General features: G+C 31.0%; 1 protein-coding gene across 1 annotated transcript in view; it reads right to left on the reverse strand.

Annotated features, from left to right (window-relative positions):
- Positions 1 to 19355, reverse strand: part of LOC133198954 (uncharacterized) — a 119440-nt gene extending 100085 nt beyond the window's left edge. Inside the window, exon 1 of the mRNA XM_061334854.1 lies at positions 19140 to 19355. Coding sequence (XP_061190838.1) covers positions 19140 to 19355 — 216 coding nt within the window. The remainder of the gene's footprint in view (positions 1 to 19139) is intronic.
- Positions 19356 to 21408: the final 2053 nt, after the last annotated feature.

Raw genomic sequence — 21408 nt, forward strand, 5'->3', positions numbered from 1 at the left:
CAAAAATAGGGAGAAATCATGTACTTTTTTATTTTATATTCATCATTTTAATTCCTTAGAAGTCAGTTAAAATGGGATTTGGCAGTGATTAAAAACTCACAAGATGTACAGGCTTTATCAAGGGAAATACAGGTATTTACATCTAATTGCAATGTGAGCTATGATATTGGAATATATATTTTGATGATGTGCAGTCATTATTGAATGTTAAGTGTCATCTTCATCATTGTGTCAATACCAAGTAAGTGTGCATGAGAAATTTCATGAAATTAATTTGAAATTCTGAAGAAAGCTAATAATGATCAATCAAGTTGGATCTAGTTTTTTCACCCATATTTCCTTGTGCACATGAGCACAAGTAAACTGGTTTGAAATAGGAAATAGGAGAGTGTATTTTCTAAATAAATTGTCTGAGTGATGCAAAACTAAAAATTTATTTGCATGAAAATGATTTATTTGTGTATAAAAACGAATTAAAGGAATTTTTTATATGTAAATTTGTGAGAGAATATAAGAAATTGATGATCCCCTTTAAAAAAATAGGGAGAAATCATGTACTTTATTTTTTTATATTCATCATATTCATTTCTTAGAAGTCAATTTAAATGTGATTTGGCAGTGATTTGGAACTTACAAGATGTACAGGCTTCATCAAGGGAAAAGACAGCTATTTACTTCTCATCGGAATGTGAGATATGATATTGGATGATATATTTTGAAGATGTGCAGTCATTATTGAATGTTTAGTGTCATCTTCATCACTTCATCATTGTATCAATACTAAGTAATTGTGCATGAGAAATTTCATGAAATTGTTTTAAAATTCTGAAGTTGGACTTAGTTTTTTTTTTACTCATATTTCCATGTGCACATGAGCACAAGTGAACTGGTTTGAAATAGGAAATAAGTGAGTGTATTTTCTAAATTAATTGTTTGAGTGATGCAAATCAAAGCAATCTATTTGCATGAAGATGATTCATTTTGTGTATAAAAACCAATTAAAGGAATTTTTATATGTAAATTTTTGAGAGAATATAAGAAATTGATGATCAACTCTCATGAATAGGGAGAAATCATGTACTTCATTATTTTATATTCAGCATTATATTTCATTTCTTCACAGTCAATTTAAATGTGATTTGGCAGTGATTTGTTCATCATTTTCGTTTGTTAGCATTCACTTTAAAGTGTGACTGTGATTTGGAAGCTACACGATGCACAGGCTTTATCAAGGGAAAAGACAGCCATTTACTTTTAATTGCAATGTGAGATATGATGTTGGATGATATATTTTAATGATGTGCAGTCATTATTAAGCATTAAGTGTCATCTACATCATTGTGTGTCATCAATACCAAGTAAGTGTGCATGAATAATTTCATGAAATTCTGAAGGAAGCTAAAAATGATCTATCAAGTTGGACTTAGTTTTATTCCCCCACTAAGCTATTCCTTGTATATATACATAGTACATGTATGGTTGTTTGAAATTTGAAATAAATGAATGTATTTTCTAAATCAATTGATGTTAAACTTAAAAATTTTTTTGCATGAAAATGATTAATTTTGTGTATAAAGACCAATTAAGGGGCTTTTGATATGTAAATTTGTGAGAGATAATACCAGAAAGTGATGATGCACTCTCCTGCATAGGGAGAAATCTTGTACTTTATTATTTTATATTCATTTTTTGCATTTTTAGCAGCCAGTTTAAATGTGATATGGCAGTGATTTTGAATTTACAAGATGTACAGGCCTAATCAAGGGAAGACAGCTATTTACTTGATATAGCAATGTGACATATGATATTGGGTGGTATATTTTGTTGATGTGCAGTCATTATTGAATATTTAGTGTTATCTACATCATTGTGTCAATACCAAGTAAGTGTGCATGAGAAAGTTCCTGAAATTCTTTTGAAAGTCTGTAGAAAGCTAATAATGATCTATCAAGTTGGTCTTAGTTTTTTCACTCATATTTTCATGTGCACTTGTGCACAAGTAAATTGATTTGAAATAGGATAAAAGTGAGTGTATTTTCTAAATTAGTTGATAAAGTTGTGCAAAAGTTAAAGATCCATTTGCCTGAAAATGATAGAAATTGATAATGCAGTGTCATGAACAGGGAGAAATCATGTTCTTCATTATTTTATATGCATCATTTTTATTTCTAAGCAATCAGTATAAAGTGGTTTGGCAGTGATTTGGAAGCTACAAGATGCAAAGTCTTTATCAAGGGAAAAGTCAGCTATTTACTCTTACATGCAATTTGAGATATGATGTTGGATTGTATATTTTGATGATGTGCAGTCATTATTGAGTATTTAGTGTCATCTACCTCATTGTGTCAATATCAAGTAAGTGTGCATGAAAAAATTCATGAAATTGTCTTGAATTTCTGAAGGAAGATAAAAATGATCTATCAAGTTAGACTTAGTTTTTACCACTAAACTATTCCTTGTGCACATTAGCACATGTTTGTAAGATTGTTTGAAATTGGAAATAAGTGAATGCATTTTCTAAATCAATTGATTAAGTGATGCAAAACTTAAAAACCTTTTGCATGAAAATGATTAATTTTGTGTATAAAGACCAATTAGGGGATTTTTGATATGCAAATTTGTGAGAGATAATACCAGAGAGTGATGATGCACTCTCCTGCATAGGGAGAAATCTTGTACTTTATTATTTTATATTCATTTTCTGCATTTTTAGCAGTCAGTTTAAATGTGATATGGCATTGATTTTAAATTTACAAGATGTACAGGCCTAATCAAGGGGAAGACAGCTATTTACTTGATATAGCAATGTGATATATGATATTGAGTGATATATTTTGTTGATGTGCAGTCATTATTGAACATTTAGTGTTATCTACATCATTGTATCAATACCAAGTAAGTGTGGATGAAAAAGTTCTTGAAATTCTTTTGAAAGTTTGAAGAAAGCTAATAATGATCTATCAAGTTGGTCTTAGTTTTTTCACTCATATTTTCATGTGCACAAGTAAATTGAATTGAAATAGGATGAAAGTGAGTGTATTTTCTAACTCAGCTGAAAAAGTGGTGCAAAAGTTAAAGAATTATTTGTATGCAAATGATAGAAATTGATGATACACTCTCGGGAACAGGGAGAAATCATGTTCTTCATTATTTTATAATCATCATTTTCATCTCTTAGCATTCACTTTAAAGTGATGTGACTGTGATTTGGAAGCTACAAGATGCACAGGCTTTATCAAGGGAAAAGACAGCTATTTACTCTTAATTACAATGTGAGATATGATGTTGGATTGTATTTTTTGATGATGTGCAGTCATTATTGAGTATTAAGTGTCATCTACATCATTGTGTCATTTCCAATATGTGTGCATAAAAAAATTTCATGAATTTACTTTGAAATTCCGAAGGAAGATAAAAAATGATCTATCAAATTAGACTTAGTTTTTTCCCTCCAAACTATTCCTTGTACATATGAGAACATGTAAGGTTGCTTGAAATTGTAAGTAAGTGAATGTATTTTCTAAATCAGTTGATTAAGTGATGCAAAACTTAAAAACCTATTTGCATGAAAATGATTATTTTTGTGTATAAAAACCAATTAGGGAATTTTTGATATGTATATTTGTGAGAGATAATACCAGAGAGTGATGATGCACTACTGAATGGGGAGAAATCTTGTATTTTATTATTTTATATTCGTGTTTTTAATTTCTAAGCAGTCAGTTTAAATGTGATTTGGGAGTAATTTTGAATTTACAAGATGTACAGGCTTTATCAAGGGAAAAGATAGCTATTTACTTTTAATCGCAATGTGACATATTTTATTGGAAGATATATTTTGATGTTGTGCAGTAAATATTGAGTATTTAGAGTCACCTACATCATTATGTCAATACCAAGTAAGTGTTCATGAAAAATTTCATAAATTTATCTTGAAATTCTGAAGGAAGATAAATATGATCTATCAAGTTAGACTTAGTTCCCCCCCCCCCATCCCCCCCCCCCCAAATTCTTCTTTGTGCACATGAGTACATGGAAGTTTGTTTGAAATTGGAAATAAATGAATGTTTTTTCTAAATCAATTGATTAAGTATTGCAAAATTTAAAAACCTATCTGCATGAAAATGATTATTTTTGTGCATAAAAACCAATTAGGGAATTTTTTATATGTAAATGTATGAGAAATAATACCAGAGAGTGATGATGCACTCTCCTGAATAGGGATTAATCTTGTATTTTATTATTAATATATATTTTTTAAATTTGAAGCATTCAGAATAAATGTGATTTGGGAGTAATTTTGAATTTACAAAATGGACAGGCTCTATCAAGGGAAAAGACAGCTTTTTACTTGTTATCACAATGTGACATATTATATTAGATGATATATTTTGATGATGTGCAGTCATTATTGAATATTTAGTGTTATCTACATCATTGTGTCAATACCAAGTTAGAGTACATGAAAAATGTCATCAGATTCTTTTGAAACTCTGTAGAAAGCTAATAATGATAAAGCAAGTTAGTCTTAGTTTCCCCCCCCCCCCCCATATTTCCTTGTGCACATGTGCACAAGTAAATTGGATTGAAATAGGATTAAAGTGAGTGTATTTTCTAAATCATTTGAAAGAGTGGTGCAAAAGTTAAAGATCCATTTGCATGCAAATGATAGAAATTGATGACCCACAGTCATGAACAGGGAGAAATCATGTTCTTCATTATTTTATATTCATTATTTTCATTTCTTAGCATTCATTTTAAAGTGATGTGACTGTGATCTGGAAGCTACAATATGCACAGGCTTCTTTAAGGGAAAAGACATCTATTTACTTTTTTTCACAATTTGAAATATGATGTTGGCTGATATATTCTGATAATGTGCAGTCATTATTGAATATTTAGTGTCATCTACATCATTGTGTCCATACCAAGTAAGTGTGCATGAATAATATCTTGAAATTGTTCTGAAATTCTGAAGGGAGATTAAAATTGGTCTATCAAGTTGGACTTAGTTTCCCCCCTAAACTATTCCTTGTGCATAAGAACACTGAATTTTTTAAATTAATTGATTAAGTAATGCAAGACTCAAAAACCTATTTGCCTGCAAATGATTAAATTTGGGTATAAAGACCAATTAGGGGATTTCTGATATGTAAATTTGTGAGAGATAATGCCAGATAGTGATGATGCACTCTCCTGCATAGGGAGAAATCTGGTAATTTATTATTTTATATTCATTTTTTGCATTTTTAAGCAGTCATTTTAAATGTGATATGGCAGTGATTTTGAACTTACAAGATGTACAGGCCTAATCAAGGGAAAAGACAGCTATTTACTTGTTATCACAATGTGACATATGATATTTGGTTATATATTTTGATGATGTGCAGTTATTATTGAATATTTAGTGTCATCTACATCATTGTGTCAATGCCAAGTAAGTGTGCGTTAAAAATTTCTTGAAATTCTTTTGAAATTTCTGAAGAAAGATAATAGTGGTCATTCAAGTTGGACTTAGTTTTTTCATCCATATTTTCTTCTGAACATTTGCACAAGTAAACTGGATTGAAATGGGATAGAAGTGAGTGCATTTTCTAAATCAATTGAAAGAGTGGTGCAAAAGTTGAAGATCCATTTGCATGCAAATGATAGAATTTGATAATGCACTGTCATTAACAGGGAGAAATCATGTTCTTCATTATTTAATATTCATCAGTTTCATTTCTAAGCATTCACTTAAAAGTGATGTGACTGTGATCTGGAAGCTACAAGATGCACAAGCTTCTTCAAGGGAAAAGACATCTATTTACTTTTATTCCCAATTTGAGATATGATGTTGGCTGATATATTTTGATGATGTGCAGTCATTATTGAGTATTTAGTGTCATCTACCTCATTGTGTCAATATCAAGTAAGTGTGCATGAAAAAATTCATGAAATTGTCTTGAATTTCTGAAGGAAGATAAAAATGATCTATCAAGTTAGACTTAGTTTTTACCACTAAACTATTCCTTGTGCACATTAGCACATGTTTGTAAGATTGTTTGAAATTGGAAATAAGTGAATGCATTTTCTAAATCAATTGATTAAGTGATGCAAAACTTAAAAACCTTTTGCATGAAAATGATTAATTTTGTGTATAAAGACCAATTAGGGGATTTTTGATATGCAAATTTGTGAGAGATAATACCAGAGAGTGATGATGCACTCTCCTGCATAGGGAGAAATCTTGTACTTTATTATTTTATATTCATTTTTTGCATTTTTAGCAGTCAGTTTAAATGTGATATGGCATTGATTTTAAATTTACAAGATGTACAGGCCTAATCAAGGGGAAGACAGCTATTTACTTGATATAGCAATGTGATATATGATATTGGGTGATATATTTTGTTGATGTGCAGTCATTATTGAACATTTAGTGTTATCTACATCATTGTATCAATACCAAGTAAGTGTGCATGAAAAAGTTCTTGAAATTCTTTTGAAAGTTTGAAGAAAGCTAATAATGATCTATCAAGTTGGTCTTAGTTTTTTCACTCATATTTTCATGTGCACAAGTAAATTGAATTGAAATAGGATGAAAGTGAGTGTATTTTCTAACTCAGCTGAAAAAGTGGTGCAAAAGTTAAAGAATTATTTGTATGCAAATGATAGAAATTGATGATACACTCTCGGGAACAGGGAGAAATCATGTTCTTCATTATTTTATAATCATCATTTTCATCTCTTAGCATTCACTTTAAAGTGATGTGACTGTGATTTGGAAGCTACAAGATGCACAGGCTTTATCAAGGGAAAAGACAGCTATTTACTCTTAATTACAATGTGAGATATGATGTTGGATTGTATTTTTTGATGATGTGCAGTCATTATTGAGTATTAAGTGTCATCTACATCATTGTGTCATTTCCAATATGTGTGCATAAAAAAATTTCATGAATTTACTTTGAAATTCCGAAGGAAGATAAAAAATGATCTATCAAATTAGACTTAGTTTTTTCCCTCCAAACTATTCCTTGTACATATGAGAACATGTAAGGTTGCTTGAAATTGTAAGTAAGTGAATGTATTTTCTAAATCAGTTGATTAAGTGATGCAAAACTTAAAAACCTATTTGCATGAAAATGATTATTTTTGTGTATAAAAACCAATTAGGGAATTTTTGATATGTATATTTGTGAGAGATAATACCAGAGAGTGATGATGCACTACTGAATGGGGAGAAATCTTGTATTTTATTATTTTATATTCGTGTTTTTAATTTCTAAGCAGTCAGTTTAAATGTGATTTGGGAGTAATTTTGAATTTACAAGATGTACAGGCTTTATCAAGGGAAAAGATAGCTATTTACTTTTAATCGCAATGTGACATATTTTATTGGAAGATATATTTTGATGTTGTGCAGTAAATATTGAGTATTTAGAGTCACCTACATCATTATGTCAATACCAAGTAAGTGTTCATGAAAAATTTCATAAATTTATCTTGAAATTCTGAAGGAAGATAAATATGATCTATCAAGTTAGACTTAGTTCCCCCCCCCCCATCCCCCCCCCCCCAAATTCTTCTTTGTGCACATGAGTACATGGAAGTTTGTTTGAAATTGGAAATAAATGAATGTTTTTTCTAAATCAATTGATTAAGTATTGCAAAATTTAAAAACCTATCTGCATGAAAATGATTATTTTTGTGCATAAAAACCAATTAGGGAATTTTTTATATGTAAATTTATGAGAAATAATACCAGAGAGTGATGATGCACTCTCCTGAATAGGGATTAATCTTGTATTTTATTATTAATATATATTTTTTAAATTTGAAGCATTCAGAATAAATGTGATTTGGGAGTAATTTTGAATTTACAAAATGGACAGGCTCTATCAAGGGAAAAGACAGCTTTTTACTTGTTATCACAATGTGACATATTATATTAGATGATATATTTTGATGATGTGCAGTCATTATTGAATATTTAGTGTTATCTACATCATTGTGTCAATACCAAGTTAGAGTACATGAAAAATGTCATCAGATTCTTTTGAAACTCTGTAGAAAGCTAATAATGATAAAGCAAGTTAGTCTTAGTTTCCCCCCCCCCCATATTTCCTTGTGCACATGTGCACAAGTAAATTGGATTGAAATAGGATTAAAGTGAGTGTATTTTCTAAATCATTTGAAAGAGTGGTGCAAAAGTTAAAGATCCATTTGCATGCAAATGATAGAAATTGATGACCCACAGTCATGAACAGGGAGAAATCATGTTCTTCATTATTTTATATTCATTATTTTCATTTCTTAGCATTCATTTTAAAGTGATGTGACTGTGATCTGGAAGCTACAATATGCACAGGCTTCTTTAAGGGAAAAGACATCTATTTACTTTTTTTCACAATTTGAAATATGATGTTGGCTGATATATTCTGATAATGTGCAGTCATTATTGAATATTTAGTGTCATCTACATCATTGTGTCCATACCAAGTAAGTGTGCATGAATAATATCTTGAAATTGTTCTGAAATTCTGAAGGGAGATTAAAATTGGTCTATCAAGTTGGACTTAGTTTCCCCCCTAAACTATTCCTTGTGCATAAGAACACTGAATTTTTTAAATTAATTGATTAAGTAATGCAAGACTCAAAAACCTATTTGCCTGCAAATGATTAAATTTGGGTATAAAGACCAATTAGGGGATTTCTGATATGTAAATTTGTGAGAGATAATGCCAGATAGTGATGATGCACTCTCCTGCATAGGGAGAAATCTGGTAATTTATTATTTTATATTCATTTTTTGCATTTTTAAGCAGTCATTTTAAATGTGATATGGCAGTGATTTTGAACTTACAAGATGTACAGGCCTAATCAAGGGAAAAGACAGCTATTTACTTGTTATCACAATGTGACATATGATATTTGGTTATATATTTTGATGATGTGCAGTTATTATTGAATATTTAGTGTCATCTACATCATTGTGTCAATGCCAAGTAAGTGTGCGTTAAAAATTTCTTGAAATTCTTTTGAAATTTCTGAAGAAAGATAATAGTGGTCATTCAAGTTGGACTTAGTTTTTTCATCCATATTTTCTTCTGAACATTTGCACAAGTAAACTGGATTGAAATGGGATAGAAGTGAGTGCATTTTCTAAATCAATTGAAAGAGTGGTGCAAAAGTTGAAGATCCATTTGCATGCAAATGATAGAATTTGATAATGCACTGTCATTAACAGGGAGAAATCATGTTCTTCATTATTTAATATTCATCAGTTTCATTTCTAAGCATTCACTTAAAAGTGATGTGACTGTGATCTGGAAGCTACAAGATGCACAAGCTTCTTCAAGGGAAAAGACATCTATTTACTTTTATTCCCAATTTGAGATATGATGTTGGCTGATATATTTTGATGATGTGCAGTCATTATTGAGTATTATTGAGTATTTAGTGTCATCTAAATCATTGTGTCAATACCAAGCAAGTGTGCATGAATAATTTCATGAAATTGTTTTGAAATTCTGAAGGAAGATAAAAATGATCTATCAAGTTGGACTTAGTTTTTCCCCCTCAAAATATTCCTTGTGCACATGGGCACATGTAAGGTTGTTTGAAATAGTAAATGAGTGAATATATTTTTTAAATGAATTGATTAAGTAATGCAAGACTTAAAAACCTATTTGCATGAAAATGATTTTGTGTACAATGACCAACTAGGGAATTTTTAACATGTAAATTTGTGAGAGATAATACCAGAGAGTGATGATGCACTCTCTTGAATAGGGAGAAATCTTGTACTTGATTATTTTATATTCATTTTTATTTTAAATTTCTTAGCAGTCAGCTTAAATGAAATTTGGAACTGATATTGAATTTACAAGATGTACAGGCTTTATCAAAGGAAAAGACAGTTATTAACTTGTTATCGCAATGTAAAATTTGATGTTGGCTGATATATTTTTAGCTCAGCTGAGCCAAAGGCTCAAGTGAGCTTTTCTGATCACATTTTGTCTGTAGTCCGTCTGTCCGTCTGTCTGTCTGTCCGTCTGTCTGTCCGTCTGTCCGTCTGTAAACTTTTCACATTTTCGCCTTTTTCTCCAGAACCACTAGGCCAATTTCAACCAAACTTGCCACAAAGTATCCTTGGGTGAAGGGGATTCAAGTTTCTTCAAATGAAGGGCCACGCCTTCTTCCAAGGGGAGATAATTAAGAATTCGTGAAAAATTAATGGCATCATTAAAAAAATCTTCTTCTCAAGAACCACTGTGCTTGAAAATATGAAACTTATGTGGAAGCATCCTCAGGTAGTGTAGATTCAAGTTTGTTCAAATCATGACCCCTGGGGGTCAGGTGGGGCCACAATGGGCGATCAAAGTTTTACATAGGAATATATAGGAAAAATCTTTAAAAATCTTCTTCTCAAGAACAGCAAAGCCATGATTGGTCATATTTATATGGTAGCATCCTCAGATAGTGTAGATTCAAGTTTGTTCAGATCATGACCCCCGGGGGTCGGGTGGGGCCACAATGGGCGATCAAAGTTTTACATAGGAATATATAGGAACAATCTTTAAAAATCTTCTTCTCAAGAACAGCAAAGCCATGATTGGTCATATTTATGCGGTAGCATCCTCAGATAGTGTAGATTCAAGTTTGTTCAAATCATGACCCCCAGGGGTCGGGTGGGGCCACAATGGGCGATCAAAGTTTTACATAGGAATATATAGGAAAAATCTTTAAAAATCTTCTTCTCAAGAACAGCAAAGCCATGATTAGTCATATTTACAAGGAAGCATCCTCAGATAGTGTAGATTCAAGTTTGTTCAAATCATGACCCCCGGGGGTCGAGTGGGGCCACAATGGGCGATCAAAGTTTTACATAGGAATATATAGGAAAAATCTTTAAAAATCTTCTTCTCAAGAACAGCAAAGCCATGATTGGTCATATTTATATGGTAGCATCCTCAGATAGTGTAGATTCAAGTTTGTTCAGATCATGACCCCCGGGGGTCAGGTGGGGCCACAATGGGCGATCAAAGTTTAACATAGGAATATATAGGAAAAATCTTTAAAAATCTTCTTCTCAAGAACAGCAAAGCCATGATTGGTCATATTTACAAGGAAGCATCCTCAGATAGTGTAGATTAAAGTTTGTTCAAATCATGACCCCCGGGGGGTCAACCTTTCAAGACTGAACTGATTTCTGCTTTTTCCTAGCCATAGTGCTCAGGTGAGCGATGTGGCCCCTGGGCCTCTTGTTTGATGATGTGCAGTCATTATTGAATATCTAGTGTCATCTACATCATTGTATCAATACCAAGTAAGAGTACATGAAAAATTTCATGAAATTCCTTTGAAATTCTGAAGAAAGCTAAAACTGATCTATCAAGTTGGTCTTAGTTTTTTCACCCATATTTTCATGTGCACATGTGCACAAGTAAATTGAATTGAAATAGGATAAAAGTGAGTGTTTTTCTAAATCAGTTGATAAAGTGGTGCAAAAGTTAAAGATCCATTTGTATGCAAATGATAGAAATTGATGATACACTCTCGTGAACAGGTAGAAATCATGTTCTTCATTATTTTATAATCATCATTTTCATCTCTTAGCAATCACTTTAAAGCGATGTGACTGTGATCTGGATGCACAGGCTTTATCAAGGGAAAAGACAGCCATTTACTTTTAATTGCAATGTGAGATATGATGTTGGATGATATATTTTAATGATGTGCAGTCATTATTGAGCATTAAGTGTCATCTACATCATTGTGTCAATACCAAGTAAGTGTGCTTGAAAAATTTCATGAAATTCTTTTGAAAAAATGAAGGAAGCTAAAAATGATCTATCAAGTTGGACTTAGTTTTATTCCCCCACTAAACTATTCCTTGTATATATACATAGTACATGTATGGTTGTTTGAAATTTGAAATAAATGAATGTATTTTCTAAATCAATTGAGAGTGTGATGTTAAACTTAAAAATCTATTTGCATGAAAATGATTAATTTTGTGTATAAAAACCAATTAGGTTATTTTTGATTTGTAAATTTGTGAGAGATAATACCAGAGAGTGATGATGCACTCTCATGAACAGGAAGAAATAATGTTTTTCATTATTTTATATCCATCATTTTTTCATTTCTTAGCATTCAGTTTAAAGTGATTTGGCAAATAATACCAAACAGTGAAAAGAGAGAAGTCTTTTACTTAAACTTAAAAATCCATTTGCATAAAAATGATTGATTTTGTGTATAAAGACCAATTAAGAAATTTATAATTTATTTGTGCATTTTTATGACAGAAGAAAAGAAATTGTTAAGCCACTCTCATAAATAAGGAAAAATCAGTTCTTCATTATTTTATGTTCATCATTTTCATTTCTTAGCAATCAGTGTGATTTGGCGGTTATTTGGAAGGTACAAGATGTACAGGCTTTATCAAGCGAAAAGACAGCTATTTACTTTTAATCTCAATTTGAGATATGATATTTGGTGATACATTTTAATGATGTTCAGTCAGTATTGAATATTTAGTGCCATCTTCATCATCGTGTTAATATTAAATAAGTGTGCATGAAAAATCTATAATATTGTCATCAAATTTAAAAGAAAGCTAAAAATGATCAATCAAGTTGGACTTTTTTTTTACCCATATTTCCTCAGGCACATGATCACAAGTTAAGGGGTTTGAAATAGAAATAAAGTGAGTGTATTTTCTAAATCAATGGATTGAGTGATGCTAAACTTAAAAATCCTTTTGCATGAAAAATAATTAATTTTGTGTAAAAAGATCAATTAAGGATTTTTTAATATGTAAATTTGCGAGGGAATATAGGAAATTGATTATTCAATGTCATGAATACATGTAATGAGAAATCATAAAATTTAAAATTTCTATTCATTATTTTCATTTCATTTTAAATGTGATTTGGCAGGATTTTATACCTACAGAGTGTACAGGCTTTATCAAGGAAAACAGCTATTTACTTATATACAACTTGATCTATGATGTTTGATGATATCAGTGTATTTTGATGGTTTGCTGTCATTATTGAATGTTTTGTGTCATCTTCATCATTATGGCAATTCTGAGAATGTGGGCTTAAAATATTCCGTTAAATTCTCTTTTTCATATTCGGAAGGAAGCGAAAAATCATAAATTAAATTGGACTTTGATTATATCAACCGAATTTTCTTGTGCATACGATCACTAATAAACTGGATTGAAATAGGGGGAAAAGTGATTGTACTTTCTAAATGAATTGACTGAGTGATGCAATTATACAAATAAACAACACAAAATATCTCATTGTCAGAGAGAAAGATATTTGACATTATTATGTTAAACACTGTTACTTGAACTGTATATTTCTGACAGAAATAAAAAAAGGATATTAATTAAAAAGGTATCGTTTTCTTCATTTAAATACACGCCCCTTTTATTTTGAAAATTAAAAAAAAAAATTCAACTGATGACCGAGTGTACACTAATTATTTTTGCTCAAAGCGAATAAAAGCCATTGGTTGATTTTAAGTTTTTGAAGTAAATCAAAAAGCATTTCTCTATCTAAAACTATTGCAAATTGAGACACACTATCAATTTTGATTAAGTGTTATAAGAAATAAATTTTTCAAAATAGCCAAGCTATGGAATTCATGTATTTTTTATTTATTATTTTTGCAGGTACATTTATAAGCAGATGTAAATCTTTAAACATTAATCCAGACCAGGACTTGAACCTAGATATACCACGAGTAAATCATGGTCGCTTTGCTTTAAGCTATCTGGATCTTTGTATGTGAAATATTTACATTCTGCTGATATTCTACAGTATAAAAGTATTTTAAAAATGGTCTGCGAATTTTTTAACGAATAATTTTTTAAATGTTCCATACAATGGCAATTATTATGCGAGAAATATAAATGTCTTTTCAGAAAAAAAATGCATTATAAATCATTATCATTTTTTATCAACCCCAGAATTTATTCAGACTATAAAATTCCCCAATTACTTAAAAAAATCATAGTTGAGTCTAAAATCAAATTGAAAATCTAACCTGATTGAACCTATTATTTCAAAAGAAATTTGGGATGTAAATTCTGAAAGTATTCTAGCTAGCTAATAATGATGAGTTCAGGCACATGTCTGCATGCATTCTTAAAGGTGATTTATGTATTATGTAGGTTTTATTCTCAATACTTTGATGAATCTAAAAGTATAATGAAAACATAAACTAAATATATATGTGTATAAATATATTTTTACTGTTGATCGTCTTGGGCAATAAAATTGAATTAATAATTTCACTCTCATATGATAAAAAACACAGTACATCCACAATTAAATGAGATTATATAACATTCAGGCATATGCACTTCATGACGATAGATTGATTCAATCTTAATCAAAATTACACGTGATTCTATTCTGATGAGCACATTTAATTTTAATTATATACCTACCTTTGAAATATTTTCCACATTTTTTTTCCTCAAGTGCATGTTCACTTACAAAAAAAGGATGAGATTCTAGGGCGTGTAACTGAACTTGTTGAAATTTTCCAGATGTTTCATGCCTCTAACATTTATTTAAAATACTATACCCCTTAAGACACATAAAAAGATTTTTTTATGATAAGATTAAGGATTTATAAACAGGCAATTTATTTGCTATCAAATGTATATAAATGTTTTTTTAATACAAAAACAATCATTTCCTTTGTCACAAAAATTTATAATTAATTTTTGAATATTTTCATATTTATCCCTCCCCTATTTTCGATGTTAATTATTTCTTTGATTTTTTTTTTATATCTTCAAAAAGCTTTAAAAAAGAAATAATCTAGAAAAATAAAAATAGAAAAAAAAACAGATCAAAACTATCCCTATTCAAAAGAACGATTTCGGAGAACTGTGGAGAGAAAAAAAGAAACTCTCTCTCTCTCTCTCTCTCTCTCTCTCTCTCTCTCTCTCTCTCTCTCTCTCTCTCTCTCTCCCCGATATTACTGATGTGTTGTCAATGACATATCATTTTTTGTATCAAAACTTTTATTGAATTTTTTTATTTATAAAAAGAACTTTTTATTGATTGATATTTCTGGTCAAAGAGGGGGTAACTCTGAAAAGGTCAGCAAGTTCAAAGCTTGAATTGTAAACAGTCGAGAGTGGATTAGACTATATTTTGAGTAAGAAGCCTATAAAGAACTATAGTAGTTAAAGTGAGTTGTAAAAAACATGGGTACATAAGATCTACATTTTTTTTGTTCAATCCATTCTAAATGAATTTTGATTTTTAAAAACTTGCGTTGTTTGAAGGCTTATTTGACAGCCTTAGAAGTCTATCCCTATTACAGTATTTATAAACGCTTTATCTTTTTTTTGTAAGTGAACATGCACTTGATCAGGAAAAATATAATTGTAAAGTCTCTTAAAAGCCTTTCTACCTGATACATATGCAGATGAATAATTAAATTATACCAATTATTTGCAAGTAAAACAATTTTTATTTTATAATCTAAAATCAATAGATATTAATTTACAACAACATTTTTTTCCTGAAACAGATAAAAAATTAATTTATGGCTTCAAAATGACATAATTTTAATAATTATCAAAACAAAAACAGAAAACAATAACAAAAATTAATGTTACCATAATGTAACATAAAATATCAATTTCTCAAGATTTTTGTTTAACATCATAAGATTAAAGAAAAAAATGGAGTAATTTTCAGCATTTTAAATGGAAATGCATGTTTGATAATGATTTGATAATGATTAATATAGTGATGTAAATTAACTCATTAAGTTCCTTGACTTTTGGTTAACTGGATTTTATTGGTCATTTATTTATTGCCATTTTCGAATTCATATTTATTTATATAGATACATAATCAATAAAAATCATTGTTATTTGTTTTCAAAACTAATTGAATTCAAATTAAAAAAAAATAAATCCCACGTACCTCAACAGGGATTAAAAATATTCCTGTTTGAAATCCTTGCATTTTTATGCCATTTTCTCCTTGGTAACTCATAAAATGCTACATGGTCATGTGTGAGAACACTGAATATTTTTCTTTAAAGTACGAATGAATAAATATAATGGTACTCATTTGTTACGTTGTTTTTTTCATAATAAAGTTTACGACACATTTTAAAATCATTCGTCGATTTAAGAAATCCAGCTAGTATGAAGATATTCGTTAATTTTTTTCCATCTCCGCTAACAAACAACGACGGCTGGGAAAAATGTCTTAGCTGCAAAACACGTGTATTCATAAACCGATGTTCCGTTAGATAAACAGGAACTACACAGAAATTCGACACGACTTAAGAAACATGCCTTCTTCAAATATTTGAAGATATAGTATCATGATAATCCACTGGTTGAATTACTGCTTACCGAAAGAAAACAAAAATATTTCAAATACCACATATGTTTTTAAATATCACATCCTCAGTGGCCCCTGAAAACTCCTCTAATCAATAACGTTCAAACCATCTGCTATGAGATATTGCTTTAATCAGCGGAACATATTCGTTTTCATTTTGTCTAAGAATCGAAGCAAACCAAAACATTCCATTCGCCATTTTCTTTTGATACCGTTTTTAGGTCAGACATGCGTAGTATCCTATAGGATATATAATGCGCTGAACTGCAAAACTGAGCATAAGATTTTACATAAACGTTTATTGCATTCGATTTCAAGAATGCTTGCCTATGAAACAATCACATATGATGCATTTCATTCCTATACGGCTATGATCAAAATTTCAGAATGATATACATCACACTTAAGAGAGAAAACGCCAAAAAAACGCAGTATGCCTCAAAATGAGAATTATGACGAAAATTATATATACTACAAAATAGGGTACCTTCACAAAATCGATCAAAATAAGTTATTTACTGAGTATTCAATATTTTTCTGGCACTTATTTCATCTACAAAAGATTAGTTATTATAACAGAGAAAGTTTCATTGCCTTACCTGTCCTATTAAGAGAGATAGAGCAATTTAAAAAACGCGCACGCACTTAGCGGCATACGATTTTATGCCGCTAAATATCGCATGCCGCTAAGTGAGGATCATTCTCTAAAGCTAGGGCGCCAACGGTGCGGATTCGGTTATATATATATATATATATATATATATATATATATATATATATATATATATATATATATATATATACACGCACACAAATAAGCTGGGGCCAAAATAAAAAGTACCTTTGTTTCCCCTAACGCGACCGACACACTTAAATCGTGCCGACTGAAAATTTTTTTTTAATAAAATTGTTCAAATATTTTTTTTTATTGTTTATCAACTTTATAAAATACAATTTCATCAAAATCCGTTTTTATCAGAACGGTGGCTTTTGTTTTACTCTCATTTGGCGCCCACAACATGTGGCCACACAGGGTTAGTTCGTGTTATAAAACAACGGCGATGTATCAGTCTTAATATATATCTTTAACTTATTAGAATCCTAAACTCTTGAAACATTTTGTGAATTAAATATACCATGACTAAGGAGTGTTAAGATGGTATTTGCAAATGTGTCTTCTAAAATTAACGTACGTAGTAAGCATGGAAAAGCCTGTCTCATGAGCAAATGAGGGGCCCACTTTGTGTTTGCACTGATGCATATCAATAAATTTCACTGCATTTCATTCGTTTGATCTAATTATCACTTCATGTATGATTCTATTTTTTACAATATAGGACCATAGGAGTTGTAAATATGTCTTTGTATAATTATTTTATCTTGATGAATATAATTCAGATGTCGTTTCTTCATTTCTTTTATCTATGGGGTAAGCTTCGTGACTATAGCATTAGATATATGAAACTTTAATCATTTTAGATAAGGTTTGGTTGAATTAAATATTGTTTATACAGGTACATGTACACTCTTTTCAAATAGTGTTGAAATCTTTAAAATTGGCTTATGGTACGGCTTCCTGAGACGTCCAGTGTATTTTACTTTAGTTAGGCCCTTGAAAATAGGTTGTTTCTTTGCTTTAAAATACCTTTAAAAATTGTTGGATCGACAACATTTGAACACCTGCCTGTTGGAGGGCTCCTAATTTAGACTTTTTCTCGGCACTTATGGCCATTGATCATGAAGTATCATTAAGGGATCTTTTCCGTGCCAACATCTACATGTATACTGCAACACTGCATGGAACTACCTTTTTTTACGGTATCATTCTACTGACCAGTCTCCACGTCCCTCGTCGGGACATGTGACTTAGAAAAAAAGCTCCTGATTTACGTCTTGACTCCAAAACGAAACTCTACAATTACTGCGCCAGACCCTTGACATTTTGTCTGTGTAAGCACTCGAAGATGATCGTAGGTTCGAAAAAATATACTCGGATGGCAGATGGTTGAGTATTTGCGAATCTTGTCTTTTTGTAAAAATTCAATTTCAATAAATTTATGCTGACCTGAGATATTTCACAAGTTCAAATGAATAATATTTGTGAATTAATTTACCACACATGTTGCTTTTAAATTTCATTTGTATGATATTCGGTTAAAATGTTGGTTTCTTTTGTTCTTTCTTATTTATAAAGATGTCATTTAATTTTTCAGAATGTATTTCCAAAACTGCTGTCAGAAAAAAAAATAATTTACCTACCAACCTACCCAACTTGAAATTTTAGGGTCGGGTTAGGGGAAACGAAGATATTTTTAATGATGGCCTGGGGAGAGCTTTTCTGTATGCATGTGTTCAGATTCATGCCATATCCTACTCTCTTATAACTTATAATAATAGCCTTACATGTAACTTACGTAATGACATCTTTACACAGAAGTCGGCAGTTTTATCAATATGCATGATAAATCACAACCGTTGAGCTGCAAGTTGTTTACATTGTTTACTGATAAAACCAGGGACCTACATGTACATTATAATGTATATACAGGTATATACGTCCCTAATAAACTGTCTTGACTCCTGTGTGTGATCACAGGAGTCGGCAGTACAACGTAAACAATAACATGTGAGCTTCGCGAGCGTAGCGAGCCTGTCGCTATTGATAAAACTGCCGATTCATATACTGTGATACCAGTTATATGCACGATCACATAAATATAGAGATAATTTAATGTGTGTTTTCAAATTTACCTTTGAACAAACATAAAGATGTTTAGCTTTACTTCTTTCGTTTAAGATCTTTTCATTTAACTGGTTGTGGGGTCTGCCACACAATCTTATCCACCTCCTCGCTTTTTCTAAGTTCCGTCCTGGTTTAGGAAAGGGAATAAATCTTATTCCTCCTACAAGGCGATCGGGGTACCTACTGTCAGTGTTACATGTACCCCAGCTACAGCGTTTTACCATGATCGAAATCGTTGAAGTCCGACAATAATCTACAACTTGTCGGGCAAAATGGCGGCGCGTCTTTGGATATTAATCGGTGCTATTTCATTGGCTCACGTGACCCTGTCAATCAAAACCCGCGATCCGCCAATTCACTGATCGCAGTGCACTTGTCAATTTGACGCCATGTCGTAAAATTTGACGCAGTTTGTATGCAGTGAGAGGCGGATCAAGTTATATTTTTATACAATGAAAAATGTGCTTTGTAATTAAATAAAATATTATTTGCAGATATAAAAGAGACCATTAACTTGGATGCGATGTCTCTTTTATGATTTTATTCATATACTTCCCGTACATTCCCTAGACAAGTGAAACTGCCGTACATTTACATGCAGATTCATTGAAGGGCATTAGAAGGGTCGTAATAAATCGATATATTGCAAGGGCATACCCTCAATGAATTACGACAAGCTTTTACACATAGACTCATGAGATATGAAGATATTTGAAGAGTGCTGCGAACCTGATGAAATCTTGCAAATGAATTAACTATATCTACATTTAATGTACTTGACCAGCAAAATATTCAACATACGGTCTAACAAATGCAATTTCAGCGATTATATTTTAGAATCTATATAGGTTCGCAGCACTTTTCACAAACTACAAAGAGTGTTGAAAATAATTATAAATTAAACTTAGATTTTTAACATGGTCATGCCCTTGCAATATTGGAATTTATAGATGACCTCAATACTGCAGGTAGATTTGCTAAAATCACGTGACTGCCACATTACGTGACAAATCTAAATAAGAAATATAAACGTCCTCAACATGTAGTTTTCAGCCACATTACATTTGTCCGATAATAGTAAAGGCCTAAAAGGAATCGCCCATCCTTGTAAAGAATGTATTTTCTGGCAAAAAAAATCGCCGATATTTCCATTAGGCACCTTAACTGTACTGCGCTATTTCATTAATAAATTGAATTTATATCTGGATCTTTATGTCCTCTTGTTTTAATCAATTGAAATATTAGAATGAACTATTGGATCTACATCAACGTATATATCCATTTCCTAGAAGCTTCAGACGGCGTTATTTTCTCAGTGATTAATGAATATGGATGAACAGATGAACGAATGCGATTTTGATATATACGTTATAGACTAGTTTGAGGTTGCATGCTGGACATGAACATCTTTTTTTTTTTAATATTGCAGAGGAAATTTGTTTTCCTGTACAAGATCTTCTTTAGCATTTTCAACACTTACATCGGCCATGTAAACATTGAATCATTGGTGCATATATTGTGTAAACATTTTGTTGTAAAATGTTTTATGCGTCGTATTTTGTCAAAAATTGAAACTGTACACATTTCTTCTGACAGAAAAAAAAGTTTCTTTTTACAAGTTTTCACAAATCTAGCAAAAAATAATTTTTAAAATAATAATTTTTGAAAATTCACGAGGACATGAACAAAGACGCTTCACGCCGCCATATTTTATGAAGCCCATAAGCACGAAGCGACGCATATTTATGTCATTCAACAATTTATTTTTGAAACTAAAGCTTCTAGTTTTGACGTCAAGTGTGGAATTATGACGTCACAATGGAGATGTTCTTGCTCCCTCATGTTCTCATGTACCTAGTTCATGAGAAAATGATGCGAAGAATATGAAGGAAAAATATTTGTAGATGTAAATATTAAATAGCAAATCACTATTTTTTGCCAAATAAGATATTAGGAGTTTTATATACAATGTATTTATTGCAGATACAAGCTCTATGAAATAACCCCTATTCATTCAATATGTTCAGACAGGTGTCTACACCCCCCCCCCCCCCATTCCAGGTCACAGTGCAGAGACCTCGATGTTTGTTCAGCATGAACAATTTGCCTCTTGGACCACTGTGTACTGGTTTAGAATATATAGATATAATAACGGAATGAATGCTTTGGAAACGGAAAAATTAAAAAAAAAACAAATGTGCATGTTGTTATTTTTTGGAGTTCATGATTTTATTTTTTTTACTTTTGTTATTCTGATTTACATATAAAATGAGCAAT

This window comes from Saccostrea echinata, unplaced genomic scaffold (genome assembly GCF_033153115.1).
Source record: "Saccostrea echinata isolate AGI-Se365-2 ecotype Australia unplaced genomic scaffold, CSIRO_AGI_Sech_v1 ptg000033l, whole genome shotgun sequence".
NCBI classification, from domain to species: Eukaryota; Metazoa; Mollusca; class Bivalvia; order Ostreida; family Ostreidae; genus Saccostrea; species Saccostrea echinata.